Source organism: Marmota monax, unplaced genomic scaffold (genome assembly GCF_021218885.2).
Source record: "Marmota monax isolate L192 unplaced genomic scaffold, Marmota_monax_Labrador192_F-V1.1 WCK01_AAM20220418_F8-fsc00008, whole genome shotgun sequence".
Lineage (NCBI taxonomy): Eukaryota > Metazoa > Chordata > Mammalia > Rodentia > Sciuridae > Marmota > Marmota monax.
In genome coordinates this window covers 326,057-353,241 of record NW_026694432.1, presented here as the reverse complement: position 1 = coordinate 353,241, position 27,185 = coordinate 326,057, and the positions used below count along the sequence as shown (strand labels likewise).

The window sequence follows — 27,185 nt, the reverse complement described above, 5'->3', positions numbered from 1 at the left end:
AGATGCATAATACAATATGTTTTAGTCAGCTTTTCATCACTGTAATCAAAATACCTGACAAGAACTACTTAGAGGAGGAAAAGTTGATCTTGGGCTCATGGTTTCAGAGGTTCAGTCCATGGTCAAATGACTCCATGCTCTGGGCCACAGGTAACATGGAACATCATCATGGTGAAGGGGTGGGTCAGAGGAAAGCTGCTCAAGTTATTGCAGAGGGGAAGCAGAGAGAGAAGGAGGGAGGGAGAGAAAGAGAGAGGAGCCAGGGACAGATATAGTCCAGATCATGCCCCCAGAAGCCTACTTTCTCCAGCCACATCCACCTGCCTACATTTCCCACCCAGTAATCCATTCAAATTATTAATCCATCAAATTAGTTAATCCACTGATGAGGTTACAGATCTCCTATTTCAATCTTTTCACTTCTGAACACTGCTACATTGCTTAACACATGAGCTTTTGGGGGGTATATATCAAAATCCAAACCATAACACAAATACATGATTCTTTAATAGCAATAAGCAACTGGAAACCAAAAATTTTTAAATAGCACTGAAAATGGTTCCTGTAAAATGAAATAGTACAACATGTTCAGAATCTGTGTGCTGAAAACTACAAAGTACTACAAAAAAAATGAAAGGGTACCTAAATTGAGAGAAAGATATATTACATTCATGAGTTGGAATACACAATATAATCAGAATTTCAATTCCTCCAAAAACTAGATAGATTCAGCACAATTCTAATAAAAATCCTGGAAGCACTTCATGTTCATAGATACAGAAAACCATATTGTTTTTAATTATTTTTTGTGATATCAGGGATTGAACTCAGATTTTTTATTTTGAGACAGGTTCTTGCTAAGCTGTCTAGGCATCCTTGAATTTAAAATTCTCCTACCTCAACCTACAAATCTGTAGAGTTACAGGCATGCACTCTAAAATTTATATATAAAGTCAAAGGAAAAAGAATAAAAAATAAAATGTTTGAGTCTGTGTGCTGCTGGGGATCAAACCTAGTAACTCACACATGCTAGGCAAACACTCTACCATTAAGCTATATCCCCAGCCCTCAAAACAATTTTTAAAAAGAATAAAGTTGAGGAATTAATGGTACTCAACTTTACAATTTGCTATAAATCTACAGTAATCAGAAGTGTAGTATTAACAAAAGGATAGAAATAAAGATCAATGAAACAGACTAGAAACCAGAAAATAATGCACACAAATATGGCCAACTGATCTTTTGACAAAGATACAAATAAAATTCAATAGGAAAAGACAGTCTTTTCAACAAATAGTGTTATTTGTTCAGATTGTTCATCCAAACGCAAAGGAATGAACTTCATCTAAATGTCATATCATATAAAAATTAACTCAAACTCATAGATCTAAAGATAAAATGTGGAACTATTAAAATTTTAGAAGCAAGGACAGGGAAAAAATCTTTGTGGTTTTGGGTTAGACAAAGAATACTCAGACACCAAAAGCACAATCCATTTTTAAAAAGATGAACTGGATCTAATAAAAATTAAAAACAATTACTCTGTTAAAGGTACTGTTAAGAGAATGAAGAAACAAGATTTAGACTGAAAGAAAACCCTTGTATTTAGTAAAGGATTTGTATCAAGAATGTATAAAGAAATCTCAACACTGAACAAAAAAAAAAAAAAAAGAACTAAACCTAAAGCAAGTAGAAGAATGGAAATAAAAGGTTAAAGTGGAAATGAAAGAAACAGAGCATAGAGGCTCAGTGGGAGAGCACTTTCCTAGCATGTGAGAGGCACTGGATTCGATTCTCAGCACCACATATAAATAAACAAATAAAATAAGTAAAGGTCCATTGACAACTAAAAATAATTTAAAAAGAAAAGAAACAGAGCATAGAAGAACAATAGAGAAAACTAAAAAGAAGTTGATTCTTTGAAAGGGAAAACAAAATTGACAAATTTAGCTAGACCTACCAAGCAAAAGAGATGTAAGCCTCAAAGTACTAACACCAGGAATGAAAAAAAGGGACATTACTACTGATCTTACAGATATAAAAGGGATTATAAAGAAATACTAAGAATGATATGCCAACAAATTAGATAACTTAGATGAAATGATAAGTTCCTAGTAATACACAAATTACTGAAACTGACTCAAGAAGTACTAGGAAATCTAGATAGCCCCATAATAATTTAAGAGATTGCTTCAGTAGTAGTAACTTTTAAAACCACCCATGAAGAAAAACCCAGGCCCAAATTGTTTTACTGGTGAATTTTACCAAATATTACAAAGGAATTCATACCAATTCTTCTTTTTTTTTTTTTAGAGAGAGAGAGAGAGAGAGAGAGAGAATTTTAATATTTAGGTTTTTTTGTTTTTTTTAGTTTTCAGCAGATACAACATCTTTGTTTGTATGTGGTGCTGAGGATCGAACCCAGGCCGCATTTGAGTGGGCTACCGCTTCAGCCACATCTCCAGCCCTTATACCAATTCTTTGCAAACTCTTCCAAAAAAAGAAGAGACTATTTCCCAATTCATTCTAGTAAGCTGTTATTACCTTGATCACAAAGACAACACAAGAAAAAGAGAAAAACTACAGACCAGTATCCCTTATGAATATAGATGTGAATTGTCTGGATTGAGCAACATATAAAAAGAATTATATACCAGGAACAAATGGGATTTATACCCCCATGGATCCAAAAATCAATTAATATAAAACATCTTGTCAATAGAATAAGTTATAGGCTGGGGATGTGGCTCAAGTAGTAGCGCACTTGCCTGGCATGCGCGAGGCGCACCACATAAAAATAAAATAAAGATGTTGTGTCCACCAAAAACTAAAAAATAAATATTAAAAAATTTCTCTCTCTCTATCTCTCTCCCCCCCTCTCTTTCTTTAAAAAAATAGAATAATTTATAAAAAGCCCCATGATCACCAGGCATGGTGGCACAGGCCTGTAATCCCAGCAGTTTGGTGGGCTGAGGCAAGAGGATCGTGAGTTCAAAGCCAGCCTCAGCAATGGTGAGGCACTAAGCAACTCAGTGAGACCCTGTCTCTAAATAAAATAAATAATAGGTCTGGGATATGGCCCAGTGGTTGAGCACCCCTGAGTTCAATCCCTGGTATCAAAAAAAAGAAAAAAAAACACAATCATCTCAGTTTTTGCAGGAAAAAAAAGCATTTGACAAAATTATCACTCTTCCATGATAAAAACATTCAAGAAATTAAGAATAGAAGATAACCTCCTCAATCTGATAAAATGCATCTACAAAAAAAATCTACAACTAACATATTTAGTAATGAGGGACTGGGAGTATAGCTCAATGATAAAGCACTTGCCTATCATGCATGAGGTCATGGGTTCAATCCCCAACATCACACACACACACACACACACACACACAAATGTAAGGGTGAATGACTAAATCATGTCCTGCTAAGAACAGGAACAAAAGCAGGATGCCCAGTCTTATCACTTCTATTCAACATAGTACTGAAGTCTCTAGCAAGGGAAATTAGGCAAGAAAGTGAAATAAAGGGCATCCAGATTGAAAATGAGGAAGTACAACTGTATTTGCAGATGACATTAATCTTGTAAATGGAATATCCCAAGAAACTCATTAAAAGCAATTAGAACTAACAAATTAGTTCAGCAAGGTTTCATCATACAAAATTAATATGCATGAATCAATTGTACTTATAAACACTTGCAATAAATAATCCCAAAGTGAAATTAAGAAAATAACTTCAGGGCTGGGGATGTACTTCAGTGGTAGAGCACTTACTTGTCTAGCATGCAGAAGGCCCTGGGTTCAATTTCCAGCTCTGTAAAAAAGAAAAGAAATAAGGAAAGAAAAGAGCAATTCCATTTGCAGTAACATCAAAAAGAATTAAATGCTGAGAAATAAATTTAATAAAAGAACTGCAAAACAAAAAAAAAGATGTTGAAAGAAATTAAAGACCCAAATAAATAGAAAGACATCCCATGTTCATGGACCAGAAGACTTAATATCATTAAGATAGAACTACTTCTCAAATTGATCTACAGATTAAACACAATCCACATAAATTTTCAACTAACTTCTTTGTAGAAATTGACAAACTGATCTTAAAATTCATATGGAAAGTCTGACATACAATATCTGAAACAATCTTGAAAAAAATTGTAGACTCACATTTCCTGATTTCAAACTTACTACAAGACAATGTGGTTTTTGCATAGATAGTTATATAAATCAATAGACTAGAACTGAGATTTTAGAAATAATCCCCACATCTATGGTTAACTAAACTCAACAAGGGTGTCAAAACAATTCAGTGGGGAAGAGATTAGTTTTTTCAAAAAAATAAAGTGGCTATGACAACTATATTCCACATGAAAAAGAATAAATTAGGATTATTACATCATACAGATATAAACATTAACTCAAAACAATTAAAGATCTAAATATAAGAGCTAAAACTATAAAACTCTTGGAAGAAAATATAGGTGTGTGTAAATCTTCATAATTTTGACTTATGCAGTGGTTTCTTAGATATAACACCAAAATTACAAACAACAACAACAAAAAAAAACAGATAAATTTGGCTTCATCAAAATTCAAAATTTTGTGATGCAAAAGTTAACACCAAAAAAGTAAAACACAAACTACAAAGTGGGAGGAAATACTTGCCAATTGTCTAGCTTGAGGAAGGGTTTGCATCAGGAAAAAATATCTTTACAACTCTCTAGTAAAAAACCACAATTTTTAAATGGGCACAGCACTTGCATTTACAGTTCTCAAAGAAGATGGTCAAAAAGCACATGAGAAGATGCTAAACTCCATAATTAACTAGCAGGGAAATGCAAATCAAAACCACAATGAGATACCACTTCATACCAGTAGGATGGTTAGAATGAAAGACAGATAAAAACAAGTGTAGCAAAATTGACACCTATTACATTGCTGTGGAAATGTAAAATGATGGAGCTGCTGTGGAAAACAATTTGGAAATTCCTCAAAAGTTTAAACATAGAGTTATATGATCTGACAATTCCACTCTTGGGTATCTATACCCAGTGAAAATATGCCCATAAAAAACGTGTACCCAAATGTTCATAGCAGTATGATTCACAATAGCCCAAAAGTGGATACAACCCACATGTCCATCAACTGATGAACTGATAAATAAAATGTTATTTGTGTGCATGCATTTCTACATAAATATGATTTGCTAGTAAAAATAAACGAAGCACTGATACATGCTACAACACAGATGAACCTTGAAAAAACATCTATGCTAAATGCAAGAAATCAACCAGGAGAGAACACACCTTGTATGATTCCAATTATACAAATTATCCAGAACAGACAATTTATAGAGACAGGAAGTAGATTATAGACAGAAACTCTCCTAGGGGGAGTGAGTTAGGAGCAAATGGCTTTTAATGGGTGCAGAATTTCTTTTGGGAATGATAAAAATGTCCCAAAATTAGTTTTGGTGATGTTTTTGTAACTCTGGAAATATACTAAAAACTATTGAGTTGTATATTTTTTAAAAAATATTTTTAGTTATAGATGGACACAATAGCTTTATTTTTTTTTAATGTGGTGCTGATCATCGAACCCAATGCCTCACACAAGCAAGGCAAGCGCTCTACCACTAAGCCACAAGCCCAGCCCCTAGAGTTGTATATGTTAAATAGGCAAATTATATGGCATATGCATCATATCTCAGTAAAACTTATTCTTAAAAACCCAACTGTAAGAAAACAAGACATCTTTTTAATTGGAAAATAATATTTGAACAGACAATTCACCAAGGAGATAAATGAATGGGAAATAAGTACACAGAATGGTACTTAAGATCATTATCCATTAAGGAAATGCAAATTAAAACCACAAAAAGATACCACTACACAACTGCTAAAATGGCATTTAAAACATGCATAAGACACACCAAATGTGCTAGTGAGGCAACTGAATGCACATATATTGTTGGTGAGAATGCAAAGTGGTATAATCCCTCTGAAAAAGCTTATCAGTTCCTTATAAATGTCCATATACACTTACTATATGGTCTGGAAATTGTGCTGTCAGTTTTTTTGTCCTGGAGAAAAGAAAACATATGGTCATATAAAAGCCTGTTCATGAATGCTTAGTCACCCCAAAACAAAACAATCCTAATGTCCTATAACAGTGAGTTGACCAGGTGCAATGACACCTGCCTATAGTCTCAGCACTCTGAATGCTGAATCTGGAGGGTCTCTTGAGCCCAGGAGTTCTAAGTCAGTCTGGGCAATACAGGGAGACCCAGTTTAAAAACAAAATGAATGAATGAATAAAAAAAGAAATTGTGGCACATCATACAATTGTATGAATCTATTTATAAAACATTTTGGAAAAAAAGAGACAGAGACAGACAGAAATAGATTAGTGGTTGCCAAGGGTTGGTCATGAGAGTGGTGGTTTGATTGTACAAAATCAGCACCAGTAAGGAAGTTTTCTGGGGTGACAGAACTGTTCCAAACCTAAATTATGTGGTAGTTCTACAAATCTATCTATATGTTAAACCTTTTAGAAATGTACTTTGAGAAAGTAAATTTTATAATATCTAAAAATTAAAATTATAATTTATATATATGTAAAAAGAGAAGTACATAAATATATTGAGGGAGAGAGAATAATTTAAACTCAAGAATCCCTGAAGGGATTGTTTAGAATGTAGACCACAGTTTTTTTGAGGTGAGGCATATTTTATCCTGACATAAAATTTGTTTAGAATCGCTGGTTGGAAAAAGAAGAACAACTTCTAGACAGTGTTCTTATTGTTTTGAATTCTCCACAAACCTTACGTCTTCTCTGGGACACCGTTCCAACCTTGGTATGACCCTCTCTTTATGATTCTGGGGAAAAAGGGCCTTAGGCAGACAGAACCCGATCTTGGAATTGTAGCTCAGTGGACATAGGCAGGACTCTGACAGTGTCTGTATAGACAATCAAATCCTGGTTTGAACAAATCAATTGTTTAGGAAAAAAGTGTCCCCAATGAGGGCAAGTGGAAAATTTTTAATGTATTTTGAGAATTAGGTAGCACAAGGAATTGTATATATATGATATGGTGTATTGATGCTATTGTGGTTGTGTAAGAAAACTTCCTAGGGGCAGGGGAATGGCTCAATGGTAGAGCACTTGCCTAAAAGGCTCATGGCCACAAAAAAGAAAAGGAACTGTTCTCATGTTTTAGAGATATGTATTGCATTTCACAGTGAAATCTCATAGTGTCTGTATCTTACTTTTAAATAAACAAACTCAGATGAAACAAATATAGCAAAATGTTAAAAGTTATATAATGACTATATAAGAATTTATTTTACTCTCTGTTCTACTTTCTCATATCCTTGAAATCTTCATAATAAATGTTTTCAAAATAAAAACTACATTAGAAAAGCCGGTGAACTCTCTTTCCAACGAGTTCCCATAACCCTTTTATTGTCCATCATGAGGTTGATGTTGCACCACAGAAATTGCAGAGCAGCTCAGGGACCCTCAGGGAAAAGCAAGTAACATCTTTATAAAGCTTCCACCCTAAAATCCTGAAGTGAAGACCAGTTAGGGATGAATGGGCAAGGATTCAGCAATCCTGAACATGCAGTTTTCCAGCAGACCCCATTATCTGCTGGAGACTGGGTAGCCAAGCATTGGTTGCAGGAGGACATCTATTGCTCTTGACCTGCTCTGCATCCATTCCTCACTTTCCTGCAACAGTACCCAGTTTTCCTGGGGAGTTCCGTGCACACACACATACACACACACAAACCTGTTTATGTGGTGTGGGCTGAGCAGCCTCCTGTTGTACTTCAGGAGTGAGACCATGAATAGGATATAACCATATAGTCATGAGATTGATTTGGGGAGTAGAAGGGTGACAAAGCCTACTCAGTGGGTCAGCTCCAAGATGTTTTGTTTAACTACAGGGACAGAAAATAGGATACTGGTGGTCATGAAGAACCCTTTTGTCTTCATACAAAGAAAGGCATCTTATGAAGACAACATAAGATACAGGTGATCTAAGAGGTAAAAAAAAAAAAAAGCAGCTCAGTTGAAGTCATCTGAGCACCTGTTTCCAGCAATTTTTGAGAGACTCTCCACATGTTACTTGTAAGAGTGATAGAGTGATGAAGACCAAGGGGAGGGAAGGGAAGGAGAAGAAAGATAAATCAATTTTCTCTTTTCATGTCAGTGTGACTTGAGTGTCAGTCACTTGCACATAATCCTGTCACGTTCTCAGATCTATAATGTTAGGTCATAAAAACCAAGCAGCGGGGCTGGGGATGTGGCTCAAGCGGTAGCACACTCGCCTGGCGTGCGCGCGGCCCGGGTTGGATCCTCAGCACCACATACAAACAAAGATGCTGTGTCCGCCAAGAACTAAAAATAAATAAATATTTTAAAAAATTAAAAAAATAAAATAAAATAAAAGCCAAGCAGCTTCCTCTTTGCTTGCTGGAACATCTGACTTGGAACTCTCAATCCACCTGTAATATGTCTGATCCCTTAAAGCCACCATGATGAAAGGACTACATACAGAGGCTCCACTCTGCTCTCCAGCAGAACCCCACCCTCCAGTCATCCATACCAAGGCAGCAGATAGGTGACTGAAGCTGTCTCAGACACTCCAGGCCAACACATCCATCAGTTGAGTGCCACCAAGATATCTCAGTCAACAGTACATGGAGCAAAAGATGACCTAGCCAAGTCTTAGCCAGATTCCAGGCCTGTAAAATCGTAAGATAATAAAACGGTTGTTGTTTTAAGCCATTCTATTTGGGGGTCTTTTGTTATGCAACAATAGTTAACAGGAACAGGCAGCCAGTCCCCTCTCAGTTTTTGAAGGGACCTCTTCTACTCCCACGATCGTTTTTCAGCACTATCATTTTTCATGGCTCCTCCTTAAAGGGGTTTGGCTTTCCTCCTAATAATCTACCGAATTGGAATGCAAATCTCAACAGGTATTACTGCCAACAGTTCTCAGTACCCTCACTCAGAAACCCAGGCCCTTCACACTGGCACTCAAGCTTCTCTACACCTGACTTGTGATCCCTGCGGGTCCCCACTTCCTTCTTCCTCACTCTCTCACCAACTTCCTACCATAGTGGCAATGCTGCCCCTCACTAAGGCCTCAGGACCCAGCTGCAGCTTGTCTCCTCTCAGAAGCATTTCCAACCACACTTTCCTGTCTCTGTGGTCCCTTGCTTTGGACAGAGTGGCTTCCATAACCCGTGACACGTGAGAGGATTTACAAGCACAGCTTGCTCCAGTCACTCAATCCCTCTGAGCCGTTTACTTCTCTGTGAAAAGGGACAATAGCGGTACCAAAAGATATGAGTATTATAACAGTGATTACCTTGTGGGCAAGCAGTAGGCTAAGAGCTTTTTTTACACATTATTTCATGTAATCTTCACAGCGTCCAGAGAGACAGGCAGGTTAAGCACCTAGCCTCACCTGCCCTTCCTAGGGCAGCCCCTGACCCCGCCTCTCCCAGATTGCTGAGTGCTTCCTCCTCCTGTTGCATTAACGCCCCTCCTTCCCCCAGCACACTGAAAAGGCCCGGGACGGCGGGATGGCGCCTGCCATGCACTTGTGCATCCCAAGGTCCTAGAACTGGGTCTGGCATACAGTAAATACATACTTTGTAAATATTTACTGACGGAGGTCATCCGTGAATGGATGACCTCAGCCAGTGCAGAACCTGGCCCTCCGCTCTTGGCTCTTTCTCACCCCCTGAACGGGATTGGGGAACCTGCTTAGGACAGGACCTAGCACACCAGGCGCTCAGAGAAGGAGGAGGGAGAGAAAAAAGCAGAGGAGGAGGAGGAGATCAATAATTTTTAAACCACTGTTTTCTCCCCCGGAATCTGTCTCCACAACAGTCGGACTATGCCCACGTCAGTGTCCTCCTAGTGCTCAGGCCATCGCTGGCTCCATCTGCCTTCGGGGAGAATTTGGGAATAAACGTGGACAATACAGGTCCCCTTCCCCTCCCGGAAGAAAAAGAGAGAAGGTCACTCGGCTGGTCTCTCTCTCACCTGCGCAAGCGATGCGGTGACCCAGTTGCCCCACGCTCCTCCCCGGCGCGGATCCCGCCGCGCTCACGCCACAGTCCCCGCCTCCCCGCTGTGGAAGCTCCCAGAACCAGAGAAGCCTACTCGCTGCCTTCCCACAGTACCCACCTCCCCGCCACCTAGTCCCCCGGTGGGAGCGCCCTGTGTTCTGAATTGGGCTCCTGGGGCCTGGATGAGCCACCCTGGACTTTTTATTGCTGGTCTCTGAGTCTATCTTCATGACCAAGCACCGACCAAGCGGTGCGTAGTGGGTCAGGGTCGCCACTGCCAGGGTCCAAAGGCTAATCGCTCTGGGCCTGTCCACGGAGACGGCCGGGCCAGGGAGGAGAGGAATCTGGGGACCCCAGTACACACCCCTAGAGCTCCCACTGTGCATGAACTCTACCAAAGATGCTGGCACAGACTCTCTGGGATATCAAGGCTTTCCGGGACAAGCCACATCTCTTCTCTGAGTCACAGTACACACAAACAAAATGGGATGTTTTCGCAGACTTCCCACCATTGGCCTGCAGAGACCGCTCCATGAGAAGGAGAAGGCCCACTGGGGTCATGAAGAGGACAGGAGATCCGGAGGGTAGAAGTCCTTGGACCCCTCTGAACCTCAATTTCCTCCTCTGTAAAATGGGGCCGGTAATGAACAACTCATTGGATTCTTCCCAGTTTGATGTGACGACGAATTACAAATAATAATCTCAAAGTCTGTGGAAGCTCCAGATGTTCTTGAAAATGAGTAACACAGGCCTCTGGCTTGGGTTTGGCCAGAACGCTCGCAGAAACTGAGGAGCCTAGGGCAAGTGTGGGTTCCTATTAAAAGCAAGAGACATTGACCAAACTTAGCTTCACCTTAGGTGCGGTGGGGACAGAGGCTTGGGATGGGACGGCTGGATCCGCCCGGCTGAGTGAGGCCCCAAGCCTCAGGAAAACTTGGAGTTGGGGGAGGGGGGCGGGAAGCTTGAGAGGACACAGAAGCCAAGGGCTACAAAGTCCACACTTCTAGAAAGTCCTACACAGTCTCTCCCACCTTCCTGTCTTCTAACATTTCCCTCTTCTCTCCATCTTCATTCCTTCCTATCTTAATTCCCTTTCCCGCCCCATTTCTCTCTTGCTCGCATCTTTCTTCTCCAGCTCCTTCTCCCCCCGCCCCATTTCCATCTCATCGTCACCCTCGCACTTTATAACCAAACAGCCAAACCCCCTTTCCAATTAAAGTGGAATTAGGCAACTCAATCAAATTAGTTCCCTATTAAAGCCCTTCTTTATTAAACCGTTTTCTTGTCCTGCTATTAAGTTTCACCGCCTGGCGGAACTCGCGCTGGCCCCAGAAGTTTACCTTGGGATGTCGCCGGCCCCAGCCTAGGGGAGGGGGCACCCTATTTCCTAGAGAGGGGCAGTCACACTGCAGAGTGCGGGAGGGACCCAAGGTTGGAAGAGGGGGTAGGTTCAGAAGCCTAATTTACTCAGGTCTGTGTGAGAAGGAAAGGTAATAGGCTGCGGGGACGACTTCTGGCCCGAAGGCGAGTCCTCATGGCCATCACCCCAAAATAACTCCCAGGCCACAGGCCCTAACTGGAGAACGGTGGAAGCCATCCCTGTCCAGCCGCCGCCAGACCGGCTCTGTGTGGATGCACCCAAATCTGCACCGGGGGAAAGCGGAAAGTGTCCCCAGCCTAGCAGGACCCCTGTGAAGGCTCAGCCTGCGCGTCCCGGACCCAGGGCCACCCCACCACAGCTCGCGCGCTGGACCTAAATGTTTTCAGGGTCCGGATTGAGCAAGGGGTGCACTTATTCCGTGAGTTTTGAGGCAGCTTCCTTTCCCGTAACCTTTTAGAGTTTAGGAGCACTGGCTGGGCCTAGGTCAAATTTCTCCCTGGCACCGTGGTCCCAGAGGAAAATCAAGACCTTTTCCTCCCGGCCGCTTGAGAAGCCGGGATTCGGCATTGTTTTCTTAGAAAATAACATTTATTTCTAGCTTTTATCTATGCAAAGGAAAGCACAAAGTGAGCGGTTTTCTGCAGCAGCGTTTTTCGCTGCTGGCCCTTCCGCCAGGGCGTTTGGCGAGTCCCGGGAGGCGAGGATGCGCCCGCGAGCGGGCGTTTCTGGCTCAGTCACACGTCGCTCTGTTCCTGCTTCAAGTGCGCACCTTGACGGCTCTTTAAGACCGGCCGCAGGCAAGAGGGCGGGTGGGCAGGATTCGTCCCGAGTTTACAGTATATTTAATCTATAAAACCTGATAGGTACAATGCGCGCATAGTCTAATTTTTCCATTTTGTCCTTTTTTTTTTTTTGCTTGTTTTTGAATGTTTTTCACGTTAATACCGAGGTCACCTACAGATTACAATTAATAACTTAGAATTCCATTTTATAACATTATACACTGGCTTGTATATATATATATGTATAGATTATATATAGATTTATACATATATAAAAACTCACACTGCACCAAGGAAACCCATGCTTATCGGCATAAGCAACAAAGAGAGCGACAAATACCGCAACGAGGAAAGTGCACCTTAGAACTTGTTTCCTTAAAAAAAAAATGATATCGATATATATGTGTGTGTGTGTGTCCCAAAGACTAGACTCAGTGCCAAGAGATGTGTACATCCTAAATTTATATTTGTTAGAGCGAATACTTTAAACTTTTTAAAAGGGAGGATTGGGGAGACACAGAGGAAACTCTCGATTAGCCTGCAGTTCGTTGGAGAGCGTGGGCGGGCGGGTTGAGCGTAGCTAAAGGAGCAGCAGGAGCAACCGCCCTCTGAATTCTCAAGAATACCTGGCCTTTTGAAAAAGCGGCTGAGCGAGACTTGTGGAGGTTGCTGGAAGGAGGGATGAGGATCCAGGCCACTCACACCCTACAAGAACACCTGCACCTCTATATGCTGCCCTTTGCTCAGCTCTTTTCACCCACTCTCCAAAACAAAACCAAAAAAACATCTCCGAGCCAGAAGACCCCAGCCAGGGCGCAAAGAGAGCGCCAGGCGAAGTGGGGCCGGCGGCCCGCGGGAACAAGGCTGGGGTTAATGTTTGGGAGCCGCCAGGCTGCTGGGCCCTTAGTCCTACTGCTTCTCTGGGGCACCATTGACCATAGGCCCGTATAGGCCGCCACCATAGGTCGGCTCCTTGTGCACTGCCGCTGCGGCTGCGGCCGAGCGGTCACGCATGAGATCGCTGAAGGCGTAGTCCATAGGCGGGCGGAAACCGAGCGTGGGCACCAGGCCCGCGGTGGAGTAGGGTGCCATGAAGGCCAGGCCACGGCTGTGTGCTGCCGCTGCGGAGTAGGCCAGGCGCAATGGACTCAGGCCAAGAGGTGCACCCAGCGGGTAGGCGCCCGCATCCGCGCCAAAGTGACTGGCATTGGGTTGCAATGGCGAGAAGGCTGAGCGACTGCTCAGCGAGCCCAACGCCCCGGGTGCCATAGCGCCGGCCAGCAAGGGTCTGTGGTGCGGGGGTGCGGCGGGCCCAGCCTGCAGCGGCGCTGGCAGCGGCCCCCCAGCGGCAGCGGCGTCCACGCGGCCCGGCCACGCGTCGTCGGCAGCTGCTGCTGCACCCACTGCAGCCTTATCCGGGATCCCAGTGGGGCCCAGGCTGGCCGCCAGGCCTCCACGGTGGTGGTTCAGCACTTGCTCGATAGCCTGCACCACGTCGCCGCCACAGCCCTGCAACACCAGCTCCAGGACTCCTCGCCGGTGGCCCGGGAAGACGCGCGTCAAGATGTCCAGCGGCGTCCGCTGCCGTGAACCAGGGCCTCCGCCCAGCCCTGGAACCGGCGCGACCTCGGTCTCTTCTTTGTCAGCCTCGGAACCGGATTCGGAGCCCAGAGGGCTGGAGGAGCCCGGGCTGTCTTCCTCGCCGCCGCCCCCAGGGCCCGCGCTACCTGGGCAGCTGCCACCAGCTTCCTTGGAGGCCCGGGCTAGGGGCGACCCGGAAAAGGACTCGCCGTCGCCGTTCTCCGAGCCTGAGCCGGGCCGCACCTCTGGGGACGACGTCCCGGGACCCGAGTCTGCGCCGTCGGGCGATAAGGGCTTCACCTGCGGTGGCTGTGGGCTGCCCGGGCGGCCTGCCTGAAGTAATGTCTTGGGGAACAGGTCAAACTTCTGCAACTTGGCTTCTGAGACGGGAGAAAATAAGGATATGACAAGTGATTAAGGGGAATAGGCACCCACAGCACCTAAGCCCTTTGGATCCCAGTTGCCTCTCAGAATCCCAAAACCTGTATTAAGGAGGCTCCAGTGCCCCTTCTTGATTTTTGCTCCAGTATTCCTCCCTCTCTAGGCTCCCATGATCCTTTATTCCCTGCCCCTAGGGCTTACTTTCTTTCTGTACCCAGAACCCCTACCACTGGGCCCTGTAATCTTAATATTCAGTACTGTTCTTGCCACATCTGTGCCTCAACACCTCCACTTTTAACTATCTCCCAGTTCCACTCTCCCCTGGAGAAGTAGCCTGGTCCAGGATTCAAACAGGACCCAGCAGAACTTCTAACTATACCTCACACTGTATAGAAGACCCTATTCCATCCCAGGATTCCAAGAGCCAACCCGTTCCTGGGCAGCCCAGTAGTCACGATTATGAAGGAGGTCACAAGCCTCTCTACAGACAGTAAATCCTATGTTCTAATCCACCTTCTCCAAAACTGAGACCAGAGAAGTTCTCCCCTCCAGAGCTGAGCCCCCTGCTCCATAGCCCCAGTCTAATTTCTGTCCTCCCAGAAAAAGCCACAGGAGCACAGAAGAAGGTGAGTGTAGGGAGGGAATAGACAGAGATGAGGAAAAGGGAAGCCAGAAGATGTGCACCCTAAGAAAACCAGGTCTGATAGAGAAAGAAGCTACAAAGAAGTGGGGCATAGTGTCCCGTTGTCCAAAAGGAGCATCAGGAATGCGAGAAAAGGAATCTCCCTGGGAAAATGAAAGAGGGTGTCTTCAGTACCTAAAGAAAGTAATGCAGACTTGGAGGGGCTTGGAAGGAGTCGGGTTTATGAAAAAAAAGAGTAGGGATGGAGCAAAGGGAAAGATTGCTAAGAAAGCAGAGCAAAGGAAAAGACGTGAGCCACACGGAATAGATAAAAGGAAGTAAGGAGGGAGGTAGAGACCTGCCTGTGTCTGCGTGGAGGAGAGTAAGATTAAAGTTTCCACATTTGGGCCCGGTAATAGAAAGGAAGAAAGTGCAAATAAATGCTCCTGAAAGGGGAGGAAGGAGAGTTTATGTGTCTGTACTCAATATTGGAGCCGCGTGCATAGTGAACTCCAGCAGTTCGAACATTTGGAGAAAGGGATTCTACTCTTCCAGTACCAAGACTAGGCGCACATCCCTGCTGGCACCCTGCAGCTTCCCCCCATCCCTGACCGAGTTCTCACCTGCGCCCCCTGTGCCCGCTGAGCCACCTCCGGTCCCTGCGGGCGCTCCGGCTCCAGGCCCCCCGCCGTCGGCGGCGCACACTGAGCCAAAGACCTCGTAGGCCGGTCGTGGTGGGATGATGCCGTTAGCGGCGGCCAGCGCCAGGCCCTCGGCAGTGCCATAAAGCAGTTGCAACTCGCGCGCCTCGTTCTCCTCTTGAGCCTGCTGCCTGCGCAACGCCACCTGTGCCGCCATGACGCGCTGGCGCTCCGCGATGAGCGTACACTTGGCGCACAAGCAGTCCTTCCAGCGGCAGTAGCGCTTGTGGCCCTTGAGTGCCGACACCACCCCGTGGTTGCGGCAGCGTGCGCACTTGGGGGTCCGCGGGTACTTCTCCGCCGCCCGCAACAACAGCGGCGGCGCCCGCAGCAAGCCGCCTGCCACACTCACTGGTAGCGACGCGGCCGCTGCTGCAGCCGCAGCCACCGACGCCACTGATGCCACGGGTGGTCCCGTCGCTGTCGCCGCCGCGGTCGCCGCGCCGGGCACGCTGGGCAGCTCCGAACGCAGCTCCATGGCACGACCTGACGTGGAAGAAGATGGGAAAGTGGAAGAGACCTGCTTAAGGAAAGCGCCGTGTGCTAGACTAAAGCACAGTCTCCAAGAACCAAAGTTTAGAAAGAGAAACCTTGGTGGTGGAAGTTTGGCTCGTGGTCTCCAAATTGCTAGGAGGGTTCTGCATTAGGAAGCTCCGAGTAAATCTGAGTTTCCACAACGCACTCCCATGAGCTGCTCTTATATCTGATTTATTACACGCCTGGGGTAAGATTTTGTTAGAATCAGTGATTCCTCCGGAAAAAAAGCAAAAAGACATAAAGTTTGGAAGTCACTGGTTCAGATATATGTAAGGAGAGTTTTAAAAAGACAATATTATTCCCCAAAACTTAGGTTAATTGGGGTGAGATGGGAAGAGTGAAATGTTTGCATTACGGGAGTCAGATTACAAAGCAAATTTTGGACCAACAAGCTCATGCCAGAGGCAAAACAGGAAAACCCAGAATACAATGTGCAGTTTGGTGGAAGGGTGAAGAGGAGAGGAATGTCCAGGTGCGGAGTTGGGCAGAGAGAGCCTGACTTTGCTTGTTTGTTTTTTATTTGTTTGTTGTTAATGTGGGGCAGGAGAGTTGGAGGTGAAATTGAAAACAGAAATAGTTTCGCATTAATGTAGAGTGCGGGCTAAGAAACAAACTCTAAAGTTAGGCCTGTGGCCTTACGACATTTAAAGGTATGATTCCATGGTGCCCGGTCTCCAGAAAGTGAGAGAGAAAATGGGTGTGGAGCTGAGTTTAGTAGACTTGAGGACTATTAAAGAGAAAATCCAGCAGAAGAAACTTTCTTCGGGGAGGCAAACAGAGCCCAAACGGGTTTGAGGGGCAAGGAAAACATCGACAAACAGCTGATAGAGGTGCCTGAGTCCCAGGGTCTGCAGCGCGACACCCGAAACAGGTAAGAAAAAAACCTAGGCAAAGGCTAGTGGTGGGTATTGGGCAAAACTGTGGCGCAGTTTTTAGCCTTGCAGCCTGGAGTAGGAAGAAGTATCCGGAGAAAAGTTAGGTATTGCTGAGGGGGATCTATTTCGCTGACCACCTTACACCGCCCTCCCCACCCCTCACAGTTTGGGTACAGACACGCCCTCCTTATCCTGGGGCCCCACGGGACCCCGCTAGAGCGCAGATTCCCGCCTTCAGCCTCCCAGTTGGGTTCCGGGGACTTGGATGGCCCAGCAGGCCGCAACGAGGCAGGGGACTTGCCTCCGAAACTGGCCATGAAAGGACACAGGAGTCCCACCTGCGCCGGAGTCCCAGAAGGCCCAAGCAGGCCCAGTTTCTAGGTTCCGCCGCGGCTTTCTCTGCCGGTACTCCCCTCCCTCTTGTCCCAACGAGAGCCCAGGACAGATCCTGGTGTCTCCGACCGAGAATCCCAAACCTCCTCCCTGTACGCGGGTGCTCTGTTTCCTCAGACCCTCAGGCCGCGCAGTCCCTGAGGCCCGCTAGACCTGGGCCTTCTCAACAGGGGCCGAAAGCCAGGTCGCCTCCCCTGCTCTCCCGGCTGCCCTCAACTACCTGCCTTGGGCTCCGGGATCCTCCTCCTCCGCTGGCGCTGCACGCGCCTCCCAGCTCTGCTCGTGACGCTTGCACTCTTGGCCTCTTCCCCTTGCCCCCGGCCCCTGATCTGACCACGTCACCCTCCTTCAGTCACCATGTCCGAACTTCCGGACCCCCTCAGCAAGCAGCGCAGTCCAACCCTCACGTCGGAAATCGGGGCCGGGGACCCGATTTGGGGCCGGTTGGTTGGAACCCGCGACCAAGCTCTCGCCGTGCCAGGTCCCCTCGCGGTGCGCGCGGGACGCTGCGCTCAGCCGGGGCCCAGTTGCCCGGCGCTGCCAGACTCTCAATGAGCCTCTCGCCCGCTCTATTGTTGCTCCTTAGGGCTCCATTAGACAGAATTGGACAACAATGTGGCGCCTGCCATTGGCCAGGGGAGGCAGACAGCGCTCTGATTGGCCGGGCCCGCGCCCGGGGAGCCCCTCATTCTACTGTGTCCGAAAGATTCGAAACTCCAAAAGCTCTACTGTGTGCCTCGAGGAGGGGAGGGGGCGCGCCAGGGAAGGAGTGGAAAAAAGTGGGCGAGGAGGAGCGTTGAAAATATCGTGACAAGAAGTTTCCGTGCGCCCAAGAGCGTGTGAATTGCTCCTAATTACCGTGTCCGGTGTGACTCTACGTAGACTTGTGTAACCCCTCGGCTTCTGGGGCGCCGGCTAGGCTGCGCCACTCTCACTGGCCGGGGGCGCTTGGCAAGGCCGAGCTTCCCAAGTGGCCCTGGCCGCCTAGGGCTGGATGGGGGCATATGACAATTCAATTACCGCGGTCGGATGGGAGTAGAACGGGGGCTCGGGTGCGGGCAAGGGAGGGTGATCATGGCATAAATGCCAAGGCAATGATTCCTGTCTTCTTCGACTCTGATTCGGCTTGCTCCCAAGTCCAACGCGTTTGTGGTAGTTGGGGAGTGTTTTGGGTTTTTTTTTTTCCCCCTAAAGCCTTTAAACCCGGATTCCTTCATTTTAAAAGTCCTGATACGTTAAACATCAAGGAGGGTAAGTTGGTTTATTGGTATTTTTTGTTTTTAAAAGAGGGGCTCAGAAGAAATGAGATTGCGCTTTCTGTCGGTGCCAGCGGCGAACCCCGCGCGCTCTGAGCAAAGCTTTCCTCTCTCCTTCCCCACCACGCCCCCCATCCCGTTCCGGGCCCGGGCCCCTTTACTGTTTACTTTCCTCATTTCTCTTCGTCTCAGTTTCTCTTCTGGTGGTGGGATTCTTTTGTCGATGTTTTAAATTAACGAAAACTTTGGCTTTCTCTCTCTCTCTCTCTTTTTTTTCAATGAAAGTAAAAAGTCTATGCATCTCCCCAGATCCTCTTGAAGGATGGATGGTCGCGCATCAGTTCGATACTTCCCGGAAGAAGACAAGGTCACTGCGGGGGTGGCCCCCCGGCCCCCCCCCCCCCCGCTCAGGAACAGTTTTCACTTTCGTCTTATTTTACCTGTGTTGACTTCTGAGGAACAGCTCCATCTGCAGAGGAGGTAACAGGTTTCGAATTGGAGTTGTTACCCTTAGAATGGCAACAGCTGGAATAAATGCTGAGGTCCTCGGGCAGGGTCGCCCTTGGTTTCTCCCAACTATACTTCTAGCTCTGTACCTTTTTTTTTTTTTTCCTGTTGTGACCTCTAATGCGCTAATGTTCTGTCACTCTCGTTTTTAATCTCTACTTTTTTTTCTCTTTCTCTTCCTTCAGAGTAAAGAAAATTCATTTAAATAATTTAAAAAGTGAGCTTCCTCGTCGTTCTCCCTCCACTCCCGAACGTGCGTTTTTTGCGATGCTCTTGATGCTCTTTGAACCTCCAGAGGAGCGAGGGTCTGTCCCTGCCGTTTCAGGAGCGGACACTCTGGGCCCACAGAATAGGTTCAGGGCCTCGGGGCCTTAGGATGCATTCTCTGCCGCCAGCAGAACTAGGCTCCCTGACCATCTGGCTGCTTCTGACCTCTGGAACTAGGGACTGGGGAAGGAAGGCACCACCAACAGGGCTCCTTCCGCAGACCGCAGAACCCCACGCCCCAGGAGAGCCAAGGCATGCTCCGCTGGAAGAAGTCAACCCAGAAGATGAGGCTGGAGGGACTTGGGGGAAGATGTATGGAAGAATCGAGTGGAGAACTTCCAGAAAGTTCAACAGGTTCGGGCTCCAGGGAGCTTTGACCTGGACAGTCTGTGATAGGGATCGAATCCTGATCCCGGGCTCCCTGTGAATGGGTGTGGGAGGTAAAGGAGATCAGCTCCCGCGATGTGAGAGCGTGAAGACAGCGCTTTGGGGATAGTAAGTCCTCTGGGAGCACTGGCCCCAGGCCCCACCTTGCAACACCTAGAGCTTGTGCGGCCCAGTGAATCCCCGCTATGACCTCGCCCTGGCTTGGGTTGGGGGTGTTTTTTGTGGTCGCGGTGGCCGCCAGGCGCCAGCTCCCAGAGCGTTTTTTTTTTTTTTTTTGGACAAAGGTTTAGGGGAAAATATTTGAAACCCAAAACGAAATAAACTATACAAATCCGCTTAGCTTTGGGGTGGGGTGATGTCCTCGGAATCATTTCTCTTGCTTGAGGCCAGGCCACTGTGAAATTCCGGTACTCGCGTGCGGATGAACTCGTGGGAGCCAAGGGTCCTGAGAGGAGTACTTGGGAACCGGAGCTCTCCTGTGAAAGGAACTTCCTCCTAGGAAGAGGAAGGGGTGCATCCTGGAACTCAACCCAGCCAAACCATAGGGAATATCCCCCACCCCTAGCGCAGCAGCCTCGCAGTTCTCTTGATCCTCTTCCCTGGTGTTCACATCCCCACAGGCCCGGTATCTACACCTTTTTTTCCCCCACGCCTCCGAAGTTGGGGTGCTCATAAGGCGTTATGCCCAGAGGCCGAATAAACCTGTCCTGGGCCAAGGTCACTATACCCACACCTCAACAGGGCAAGATGCTTCTGCCCAGCTTTCTAGACCACTTGGGGCTAGTTCCTCCTGATTTGAACCAGAGGGCTGCAGGGGCATGACCCACATGAGGTACTACCTGTGGGGAAAGTATGCTTAGGTTGAGGCAGCAGGGGCTACCTCACCACCATCATCACACACACAACTTAATGTGGCTTCACACCCATACACAACACAGCAAGCATGATCTCACAGCAAAAGTTTGGACACACCTACACACACACACACACACACACATATGCAGTGAGTCCTGGGGGCGCTCTCACCTATGGTGCTGCCTTCCCACCCACGGTGCCCCTTCAGAAAAAGTTTGACCTCACAGCTCTCTCGCTCTTGTAAGCAAGTTCTCCTGGAATGACCTCACAGCCTGACGCCTACAGACTCCTACCTCAGGTGACTGCACACCCATACTGGCATATCCTCATGCAGTCTGCCCTTGCTCGTCCATGGAGTCCCAATCCTGCCCCTATGGCTGGGCCCCTGGCAGAGAAAGTCATAGACCTTCGGGACAAATACCGCGGAGAGCGAGGGCTGGTCCTCACGTACTTACTTGCGTACATGTCCTCCAAGCTCAGAATGATTTGCTGACACGTCTGCTGAGCCAAGGGCCCAGCCAAGAAAATGCCCCTAACCCTACTCACGAACAACCCATCCATCCTCCACACCTATGCCCAGGCAGTGGTGAGGTCCAAAGAGATGACTCTGGAGGGTACCTGGGGCGGGGCTGGGGGCCGGAGGATAAGGATTTTTGTGTCGCTAACTAGGAGAAGGGCTGGGGGCACCGATGGGGGACCTGGGAGGCGTTGACTTTTGCGCTGTTTGCCCGCGGCCTCGGAGCAAGCAGACGCCATCTGTTTGCCGGCTGCGACGCGTCGCGTTTAATTACCCTCCCGGCAGCCTAATAGAGATGATATTAAACTAAATCTTTCTGACATTAAAAGTAATTATCCCCAAACCGGTGGCTCCGGGACGGAATTGCCCCTCCCGTCCCTATCCCTTCCCTAGCCGGATTCCGTTAGTTTGGCTGAAACTCTTCACCCGGGAAGGGGGCGCAGAGAAGAGGCGGAAAGCGCCTTTGGGAGAAGGAGTCTCTGCAGACTGCCCAACTCACATTTCCCCGCACACCCAGACTCTCCTGTTCGTGTGGCTGCACACACGTGTACACAAACACATACACACAGAACGACATCGTTTTCCTTCAGACCAACTCACGAATTCCGCTGATTAAAACCTTTGGCCAAACAGACCCCTGGGTGAACAGGGAGGAGGGCAGCCTGATTTGGTGTCCCTGTCGCGCTAAAATGGCCCTTTCCGTGGCCAAAGCCACAGATCCAGCCTAACCCAAGCCAGGGACTATGTACAATTTCGGGGTCAGAAAGAATCCTTCTTATCGTGGTGCTGGGCTTTTGGCACGCTCCTCTTGTGAGGGGCCCTGCGCCTAGCGCTACCCCTACAGTGGCTTGATGAAGTCGCACCACCCTCTAGGAGGCAGGTCCTATTATTTCACTTGTCAGGCGAGAAATCCAACTCCGTCCAGAGGTGAGGTGACTTGTTCCACATCTCACAACCAGTACGGAACCGAGCAAAATACGAACCCGGGAGTATCCTACATAACGCCAACAATCTGCTTGGTTCCGGGTGCGGGCTCCTGCTGTGCGTCGCGGACCACAGCTTGGCCTGAGGCCCTTCCCCGCACCCGCTGGGCCCGGATGTGACTGTACTCATCAGCTTCACTGGCTCTCCACTCCCAACGTAAGGAGCGAGCAGAGGGATCAACTGAAGGTGGGGGATCCAGGACATTGGCGCTGAGAGCGTGGCAGGAACCCAAGGCTGGGCCCCAGCCGCCATAGCTCTTCAAGCCTCCGTGACTGCAGAGTACGCGCAAGGGAGGCGGCTGGCGAGTGTCGCTAGGCTTCCTATCTCCACAATCTTCCACTTGGGAGTATCTGAGCACAGGACAACTCTTGGATAGTGATGTTTATCGTCCATCTATTTGCGTCTGTTTTTTTTTTTTTTTTTTTTTTTTTAAGCGCCTACTGTGTATTGCCACTCTGCTAAATCTTTGGTGTGTGCTGTCGTGTTTGGCACACAGTCCTGGGGGAGGTGCGACGTTCTATGTTTCAGACCTGAGGCAGAAAAGGTTCTGCAGGCAAGGGGGTCACAGTGCTGCTGAGCCTTGAGAAAGACAGAAATCCATACCCAACTTCCACAGTCAGGCTTGTATCTCCTCACCTTCGGTTCTGGGCGAGTACAATTTGACTCTCAGGGCTTCAGTTCGATTTCCTCCAATTCATGGATCATTCGCTGAAACATTCATTCATGTAATATTTCTTGAATACCTAGTATATGTCAGTCCTGAGGACCCGAGATAAACCAACTGAGATGGGCCTTTACAGAACTTGTTGGACAACTGGGACAATCACCTACCAATGGCCTTACTGTGAGAACAGGGCTGCAGTGGGAATCACTAGTCTTGGAAATGGGGGAAGGGCAGAGAAAGGGGAATAGAACCTCTGATGGGAGACTTAAGGTTTCCCAAATGGAAACACTGTTACTGCGTATTATGATAAGTAAAATAAAACATTTTAGACAATTCAGCAAAATATTTTGGTATATGATTTTTAAACTGCTTTCTTTGTACACACATTTATAAAAATACACTTTTTGTTCCTTTTTTGTTTACAAATAGTAAAAACATTTTTCATATCAATGCATCTACATAATCATTTTAAAAGATTGTTTAATTTTCCATTGTATGGATCTTAATTTATTTAGCTGATTCTTTATTAGTACATATTTAGTTTGTTTCCAATGTTTGCTCTAATAACAGTGCTACCATGAATATCCTCTGAAATTTGCCCAATTATTTCCTTAGGATAAATTCCTAGAAATAAGATTGATTGATCAGACGCTTTTTAAAAATAGACTCTTGATAGCTACCTGTCAAATAGCCCTCAAGAAAGGTTGGTTGTGTCAATGAACACGCTCAACAGAAATGCATCTTGATGATCTTTTTAATCTTTTCCTATTCAAAGCAAAACAAGTAGTATCTCATTGTCATTGCAATTTGCATTTCCTTAGTTATTCCTTTTTTTTCCTGCATGTGGTCGCTTGTGTGTGTTTTTTAAACGATCCACAGATATCCTTTATCTTTTTATTATGAACTCCTCCTTCCCTTAATTTTAATAGCCACCCATACACCACAGACTTTTCTCTGACACATTTGCTACACTTTCCCACATTTTAGTTTTTGCTTATACTGTTTTATTTTTGCTATGCTGGAGTTTAATTTTATTAAATGTAGCCAAAGTTATTGTTTTCTCTTTATATATTGTATGTATAGTATATCATACTGAAGAATTTTCCAAATCTAACCTTCTAAAAGCATCTACCTGTATATTAGCTTTTCATTATTTATACCTTTAGTTCACTTGAAATTAATTTTTAAAATATTTTTAGTTGTAGATGGACACAGTACCTTTATTTTTTCATCCGTGGTACTGAGGATCAAACCCAGTGCCTCACATGTGTGAGGCAAGTGCTCTGCCACTGAGCCACAATCCCAATCCTGAAATTAATTTTGATTGAAGGTGTGCGATATGTAACAAATTCCCCCTCAAATGATTATCCAGTCATCACAGCACTATTTCATAATCCATCCATTTGCCACTGACACATTCTATATACAAAAATCTCAGGTGGCCTTGGTTGGTTTCAGCACTTTCACTTCTAGGAAGTTGTTTTCTCTTCTTGTCCCAGCCTCACTATTTTAATTATTGTAGTTCTGTAACACTTAGGAAGGCAAGTCACACTACTGCTTCCCGATTCTTCTTTTTCAAAATTCTCATGGCTGTCTTCAAAATATAGTCTTCTAAATAAGCATTTGATGAATTTTAAACCTAATTCTGAAAAAGTAAAATTGGAAATTTAACTACCTTTAGAATTAATTTGAGGTATTCATCTTCACAGTGTGGGGTGTTTCCATCTAGGATCTTGTGGCTTTATTCACAAATTTATGTCTCTTGATAAGTGCTGTCATTTTCTCCCTGCAGTTCTGTTTCTTAAGTGCATATCCTTGGTGTGTTATGCAGTGACTGAGAATGGAATCTTTTCATCTACTGCGATACCTAACTGGTTATGACAAGAGCATAAGAAAGTTACTTATTGTAGTAGTGTTTATCCTGGAGACTGCCTCCTTTCTGACCTATTTCCCATTTAAAATTTCACATTACTCCTTACAATTTTGAGACCCAGAACTGGCCAGGCAGAGGAAGGGAGTGGATGTGGAAAAAACAGTAGAAGGGCCCAGGAGATCTGTAGGTTCTCTTAAGGCTTTTTAGGATGGTATATAGCCAGAGATTGGTCTTCTTTGGACTACTCTTCTTGACCCAGTCCCCAAGAGGGCTTCTGGAAATAGCAATTCCAGGGATCAGCTCCCAGGCTGATATGCCCCATGGCATTCACTGTGCTATGCAAACTTGGGTGAGTTGATAGCCATCTCTGGTCTAACTTCCCAGCCACCCCAAATTGCCTGGAGAATAGCAGCAGCTGTGCTGTGCCACTGCATGTTGGGGGAAGGAGAATGTGGGGAAGAAGTGGATGAGGGCTCCTGGGCCAGATCGGCCTGGACCTGAGCCCAGACATCTTAGAAGTACAGCAATGGACTATTAGCAGCCACAAACTTGCTGCCTGTAACTTTCAGGTCATTAACCAAAGTGAAGATAAAAGGGATGGGCTGGAAAGGAGAAGCCTAACTGGCCTCTGTGGGCCATATGTGCTTGCTCATCATTTCACTGACCCTTTATGCATATGGTCTGTTTTCAAATCAATTTCTTGTATTTTTGACTTCTTCCACCTGCCCTGCCTCCCCTCTATTTCCTGCAAGTTCACACAATCTCCTAGGCTGTGTGTGGATTTCTTATCTCCCTGACTTGCTCAGGACCTGCCTGTTCCATATTTCGCCAATATAGAGCCCAGTGCTAGTTGATGCAGAGTCCAGCACTCTCTTGTTCCTGGGAGATGGAGGTGGGGTACGGGACCCCCACCCCCACCACAATGAGTCCAAGCTTGCTGTGGCACTGATGCACAGATGCCTGCCTCCTCCAGGCTCCCAATCCTTGGCCAGTTACTCGGGAAACTTCTACCCAACCTTTAGAACCCAGCCTCCAAGATGCCCCACTGTCTCTTGTCAGGAGCACAACAGGCACATGCTGACCTTGCAAGCTCTTCAAGTGCCTCTGCATTCTCTTCTCTCTGAAGTCATAGTCACCCATCTTCATTTCTAATTTATGTCAGAGGAAACTGAAGGATATAGAGGGAGTGGCCTTCCCAAGGCCATATAGCTAGTGTGGGGATGGGTGAGAACTGTGCTTTACATCTATAGAAGAGGAAATGGTGGAAGACTGGGGAGTTGAGTTGCAGCCACTTTCCCTACCCAGTTTCCTGAATTGGCCCATTGGGTAAGGTATGGGGGAAGGGAGCACTTCCTTTGCTGTTTGGAGCCTCTTTGTCTGCACCCCGTTCAAGTGTCCCCAGCACATTTGGTTATAGGGCTGGGGCTAAGCAGGGCCTCCTGCATTTGTTATATTTTGTCTCTAAGTTGGGGGTAAAAACAACACTTTTATATTGGGTCACCCTGTGAACATTCAGATTGTAATTCCCCCGAAAAATCTTTCTCAGTGTTAACACATTGTAAATATTTTAGAACTATTGGGGATTAGTATTTGTTAGCAGTTACTTAATGGATGGGTCCATCTTTGCCACCACTGCAGAGAGGAAAAATGGTCCTTCTCAGCACCTTTTTGTCTCCATGAGAAGGAAGACTGAGTAACTGGCAGCTGTCAATAGGAAGTGCCTTCCCAGGTACATCTAATTTTAAACCCTCACTGGAAGACTCCCTTCAGAAACAGAATTCTGGGGGATTTGCATGTTCCTGAGACTTTCCAGCAGGTTGGGGTACTCAAGATCCCAGAGGGATCCCTCTGGACTCTGGGCCATCTCCCTTTCTAGGCTACCTGACTCTGAATCTTTCTGGCTACATGAGCACCTTCTCCAGTTACACAGAACATGTTTACTGCCAGGCACAAAGTGGTACTGCCCAATATGCAAGAAAGGAGTAGCACAGCCCAGGCCCACCTCAAACTCTCTGGGTACTGAACACCTACCTACCCTTCTTTCTTCTCAGGTAGTCTATTATTTGGGGCACACTGGCACTGCTGGTTCTTTCTCATTTTTTCTTTTTGTACTGGGGATTAAACCCAGAGGCACTTTATCACACTAATCTACATCCCCAGCACCCTTTAAAAAAAAAATTTTTTTTTTTTAATTTGTTCCAGAAGCTCAAGAGGCTGAGGCAGGAGGATTTCAAGTTCAAAGCCAGCCTTGGTAACTTAGTAAGGCCCTAAGCAACTCAGCAAGACCCTGTCTCTAAATAGAATATTTTAAAAAAGGGCTGGGAATGTGGTTCAGTTACTAAGCACCCCTAGGTTCAATCCACAGTCAAAAAAAAAAAAACTTAAAAAAATTTTCAGATAGGTTCTCGCTTAGGGCCTAAGTTGCTGAGGCTGGCCTTGAACTTGTGACCTCCTGTCTCAGCCTCTGGAGCTGTGGGGACTACAGGTGTGTTCCACCATGCCTAGTGACTGTCAACATTTAAAAATCGAGATTTC

At 46.3% G+C, this 27,185-nt stretch overlaps 1 protein-coding gene across 1 annotated transcript; it reads right to left on the bottom strand.

The window, feature by feature from the left end:
• Positions 1 to 12,166: 12,166 nt before the first annotated feature.
• On the bottom strand, positions 12,167 to 16,013 carry Dmrta2 (DMRT like family A2). The gene is made up of 2 exons (XM_046468363.2): positions 15,458 to 16,013; positions 12,167 to 14,211 (listed from the first exon to the last, which is right to left on the bottom strand). Exons 1-2 carry the CDS (start codon positions 16,011 to 16,013, stop codon positions 13,160 to 13,162), a joined length of 1,608 nt encoding a protein of 535 aa, XP_046324319.1. The 3' UTR covers positions 12,167 to 13,159.
• Between the last annotated feature and the right edge of the window lie 11,172 nt (positions 16,014 to 27,185).